This window comes from Vicia villosa, linkage group LG6 (genome assembly GCF_029867415.1).
Source record: "Vicia villosa cultivar HV-30 ecotype Madison, WI linkage group LG6, Vvil1.0, whole genome shotgun sequence".
Taxonomy (NCBI): domain Eukaryota; kingdom Viridiplantae; phylum Streptophyta; class Magnoliopsida; order Fabales; family Fabaceae; genus Vicia; species Vicia villosa.
The window spans coordinates 18,929,228-18,934,124 of record NC_081185.1 but is presented as its reverse complement, the minus strand read 5'-3'; the positions used below and the strand labels follow the sequence as shown (position 1 = coordinate 18,934,124).

The 4,897-nt window shown below is 40.2% G+C and overlaps 1 protein-coding gene across 1 annotated transcript; it reads right to left on the bottom strand.

Annotated features, from left to right (window-relative positions):
- Positions 1 to 255: 255 nt before the first annotated feature.
- Positions 256 to 954, bottom strand: LOC131613311 (uncharacterized). The gene is made up of 2 exons (XM_058884992.1): positions 451 to 954; positions 256 to 324 (listed from the first exon to the last, which is right to left on the bottom strand). The coding sequence occupies exons 1-2, from the start codon at positions 952 to 954 to the stop codon at positions 256 to 258; spliced, it is 573 nt and encodes a 190-aa protein (XP_058740975.1).
- Between the last annotated feature and the right edge of the window lie 3,943 nt (positions 955 to 4,897).

Sequence of the window (4,897 nt, the reverse complement as noted above, 5' to 3'; positions counted from 1 at the left end):
TTGATATTATTATTATTAATAAAAGTTGTTTTATTTTTTAAAAGAGTAAACAGGTTTTATTGGTTCATCCGAGTTATGTGCTATGTATCTAAGATATATGTGATTAAGTTGTTTGTTGTTTTACGTTGAATGTGACATCCCAATTGTATGTTGAATTTCCGCACTGTGATTTTATTAAATATTCGTCGGGTAGATTTGGGGTGTTACAACACGGCCGTGTCAGCCAACACGGTCAGACCGTGTTAGGCACTGTTCTCAGAAAATATTGTCCTTCTTGGATTTTCTGCTCTTTTCACTCCTTGATAGCCGTGTTTCATAAACAACCTACAAAACAAAAACAATAAACAAAGAAAACTGTTAAGAACAAAAAATAGTGGGTTGCCTCCCACTAAGCGCTGCGTTTAACGTCGCATGGCTCGACGGACGTCCACCTCATTAGGTGAGACGCACATGATCAATTGATCCAGCTTCATGCCTAGCATAATAGGGCTTCAACCTCTGTCCATTGACTTTGAATATGTCCCCATTGGCTTGGTTTTTAATTTCAATCGCACCATGTGGGAATACCTTGTGCACTACAAACGGCCCTGACCATCTTGACTTCAATTTTCCAGGAAATAACTTCAGCCTCGAATTAAACAACAACACTAGTTGTCCTTCCCAAAAGTCCTTCTTGATAATTCTTTGATCATGCCACTTCCTGGTTTGTTCTTTGCACATCTTTGCATTTTCATAAGCTTGATCTCTAAATTCCTCTAACTCATGTAGTTGAAGAATACGAGACTCACCGGCTTTTACAATATCGTAGTTAAGGAATTTAGAAGCCCAAAACGCCTTGTGCTCATGCTCGAGTGGCAAATGGCAAGCTTTACCATAAACCAACTGATAGGGTGACATGCCTATGGGCGTTTTGAATGCAGTCCTGTATGCCCATAATGCATCTTCTAGCTTCATAGCCTAATCTTTTCTTGAGGCGCTCACCGTCTTTTCGAGAATCTGCTTGATTTGCCTGTTCGATACCTATACCTGACCACTAGTCTGAGGGTGGTAAGCAGTTGCAATCTTGTGCTTCACATTATACTTCTTCAGCAGATTCTCCATCAACTTATTCAAAAAATGAGTACCTTCATCGCTTATGAGTGTTCTGGGTACACCGAATCTGGAGAAAATGTTGTTCTTGAGGAAATTCACTACCACCTTAGCATCATTTATAGGAAGAGCAACTGCTTCAACCCACTTAGAGACGTAGTCCACCGCTACAAGGATGTAGTTCTTCCCAAAGGATGGTGGAAAAGGTCTCATAAAATCAATACCCCACACATCAAACAATTCCACTTCAAGTATGCCCTTCTGAGGCATCTGATTTCTTTTTGAAATATTCCCCGTTCTCTGACACCTGTCGCATTCTTTCACAATGCTTTGAGCGTCTTTGAATAATGTGGGCCAATATAAACCAGATTGTAAGACCTTTGCAGCCGTTCTATCACCACTGAAATGTCCTCCATATTCTGAGTCATGGCATGCTTTTAGCACATCCCGTTGTTCCTCCTCGGGTACACATCTTCTAATCAAGCCATCGAGTCCCTTCTTGTATAAGAAAGGATCATCCCACAAGTAGAACCTGCAATCATGTAAAAACTTTTTTCTGCGGTTATAGTCAAAATCGTCAGGGATAATACCACCTACCAGATAGTTCGCATAGTCAGCGAACCAAGGCACACCAATAACAGCGAGGATATGTTCATCTGCGAACTCGTCCTTTATTGGGCGCGTATCTTCTGTCTCTTCAATAGGTGACATTCGAGACAAGTGATCGGCCACAGTGTTTTCAGTCCCTTTCTTGTCATGAATTTCCACATCAAACTCTTGAAGTAGTAAAATCCACCTTAGCAGTCTTGGTTTAGAGTCCTGTTTAGCAAAAAGATACTTCAAGGCAGCATGGTCAGTATAAACAATGACTCTAGAACCCAACAGATATTGCCTGAATTTATCAAAGGCATAAACAACCGCTAACAACTCCTTTTCAGTAGTTGCATAGTTCATCTGTGCAGGGTTTAACACATGACTAGCGTAGTAAATAACATGTAACAATTTTTCTCTACGCTGTCCTAGAACCGCCCCTACTGCAATATCACTTGCATCACACATGATCTCAAAAGGTAGAGACCAATCTGGGGCTACAACAATTGGTGCTGACACTAGTTTTTGTTTTATTGTGTCAAATGCTACGACACATTCTTTATCGAAAATAAAAGCTTTGTCCTTAAATAAAAGTGTAGTTAAAGGTTTTGCTATTTTTGAGAAGTCTCTTATGAACCTACGGTAAAAACCCGCATGCCCTAAGAAACTTCGGATACCTTTTTCATTCATGGGAGGAGGCAATTTTGCTATGACTTCTATCTTGGCTTGGTCAACTTCTATTCCCTTATGAGATATTTTATGGCCCAAAACTATACCTTCACGCACCATGAAGTGACACTTCTCCCAGTTGAGGATTAAGTTGGTCTGTTGGCATCTTTCTAAAACAAGAGCAAGGTTAGTTAAGCAATTATCAAAAGACTTACCAAAAACCGAGAAGTCATCCATGAATACTTCCATATGCTTCTCAAGCATATCGGAAAAAATAGATTGCATGCATCTTTGAAATGTGGTCGGGGCATTACATAACCCGAATGGCATTCTTCTGTAAGCAAAAATACCAAAAGGGCATGTAAATGCGGTCTTCTCTTGGTCTTCAGGTGCAACAGCTATCTGATTGTACCCCGAGTAGCCATCGAGGAAACAATAATAGTCATGACCCGCTAACCTTTCTAACATCTGGTCGATGAAAGGCAACGGGAAGTGATCTTTTCTTGTCGCCAGATTTAGTCTTCGGTAGTCAATACAGACTCTCCACCCTATAACTGTCCTCGTGGGAATCAACTCATTTTTTTATTCTTAACAACGGTAGTTCCACCTTTCTTTGGCACCACATGAACTGGACTCACCCATGAACTGTCAGATATTGGATAGATCATCCCTGCGTCCAAAAGTTTTACCACCTCCTTTCTAACCACTTCCTTCATCGCTGGATTGAGTCGTCGTTGAGGTTGGACAACCGGTTTGTGATCATCTTCCATTAGGATTTTGTGCATGCAACTTGTTGGACTTATTCCTTTCAACTCTTCAATGGACCATCCAAGAGCGCTTTTATGCTTTTTAAGAACTTTGACAAGTTTATCTTCTTGAAGGAATTCAAGGTGAGAGCTTATGATGGTCGGGCATTTACTCTCAGTGTCTAAAAAGACATATTTGAGATTCTCCGGTAATTGTTTTAGTTCAGCCCCCTTCTTTGGTTCATCTTTACTTCCCTCCACTAACGGTTGCCTTAGTTCCTCCCATCGGTTGTGGCGAGGATTTTTGACAAATGATGTTGTTTCCATCATGGCTAAAACTTCACTATCTTTTTCATCAACTACCTCCCCTTCTCTAAAGATTGATAAACTCAAAAATCTCTCCAACGGTAACTGTTGTGTTGTCAAAGAATTTCCTTCATCACAAATTTGATCAATTACCTCAATGTGTTGACTTGTGGCAATGTCATCTTTGTACTTCATGGTGTTTCGCACATCAATATTTAGTTCCTCATCATAAACCTTTAAGGTCATTGTACCTTCCTCTATGTCGATCAAGCATCTCCCGGTCTCTAAAAATGGTCTCCCTAAAATGATTGGTATCTCTTCATCTTCGGGCATCTCTAGAATAACAAAATCTACAGGGAATACGAACTTTTCGATTTTCACCAACACGTCTTCTACCACTCCGTACGGTCTTTTCACCGATTGGTCAGCAAACTGAAGTGTCATTCGTGTATCTTGTACTTTACCTATTCCCAATCTTTTATAGATGGATAATGGCATAAGACTTACACTTGCTCCCAAATCAATCAGAGCTTTCTTGAAAGACCTATCACCGATGGTGCATGGAATAGTTACTGAACCTCGATCTCTCTTTTTAACCGGAATCTTCATGCCCTGCAAAATAGCACTACAAGTTTCAGTTAGAATAATCGGATCACTCTCGATGGTCCACTTCTTTGAAATAATATCTTTCATGAATTTTGCATAGGTTGGCATTTGCTCAAGTGCCTCTAAGAAGGGAATGTTCAGCTCAAGTTTCTTGAACATCTCCAAGAACTTCTCAAATTTTTTCTCATGTTGTTCTTTCTTCTTATTTCTTGTTGGGAAAGGGAGTTTAATCGCCGGTTAAGGTGTAACTACTTTTTCTTTTACCACCCTTTTGTCCCCCGTGACCTCTTTACTTGCAACCTCATTCTCTTTAATCTCTACATCCACTTCAATCAACATATCTTCTTCATCAGAATTCTTCTCAAGTGTGTCATTGGATTTATTGCTTCTGGTAGTCACAGCGTTCACATGATTATTGTCTCTGGGATTAGTAACTGTAGCACTAGGTAGAGCACCCTGTGGTTGAGAGTTAGTCATTTGTTGTGCAATCTGACTCATTTGGATTTCCAGATTTTTGATTGAGGCCCCTGTGTTCCTCAGGCTGCTCCTAGTTTCTTCCTGGAACTGAGAATTTTGAGCTGCCATTTTTTCAAGAGCTATTTCCCATTCTGCCTTCTTCGGTACCTGTTGTTGAAATTGTTGTTGACCATGAGATTGGAACTGTTGTGGATGGTGTTGGAATTGTTGCTGGTAGGGAAGTTGTTGTTATGGAGGTCTATATTGTTGTGACTGAGCTGCAGCTTGAAATTGGGTTGGTCCTTGCTTTTGAAAGTTTCCTTGTTGGTCTTTCCATGCAAAATTTGAATGATTTTTCCAACCTGGATTATATGTATTAGCGTATGGATTATTTTGCCTCAACATAAGAATCTGTTCAACCTGTTCTTGCGTTG

Coding starts and splice junctions, on each gene's coding strand:
- LOC131613311 (XM_058884992.1), bottom strand. CDS start 954: ATGAAGCTAGAAGATGCATTATGGGCATACAGGACTGCATTCAAAACG. Junction 325..450: donor AAGCTGGATCAATTGATCAT/GTGCGTCTCACC, acceptor TTTGTTTTGTAG/GTTGTTTATGAAACACGGCT.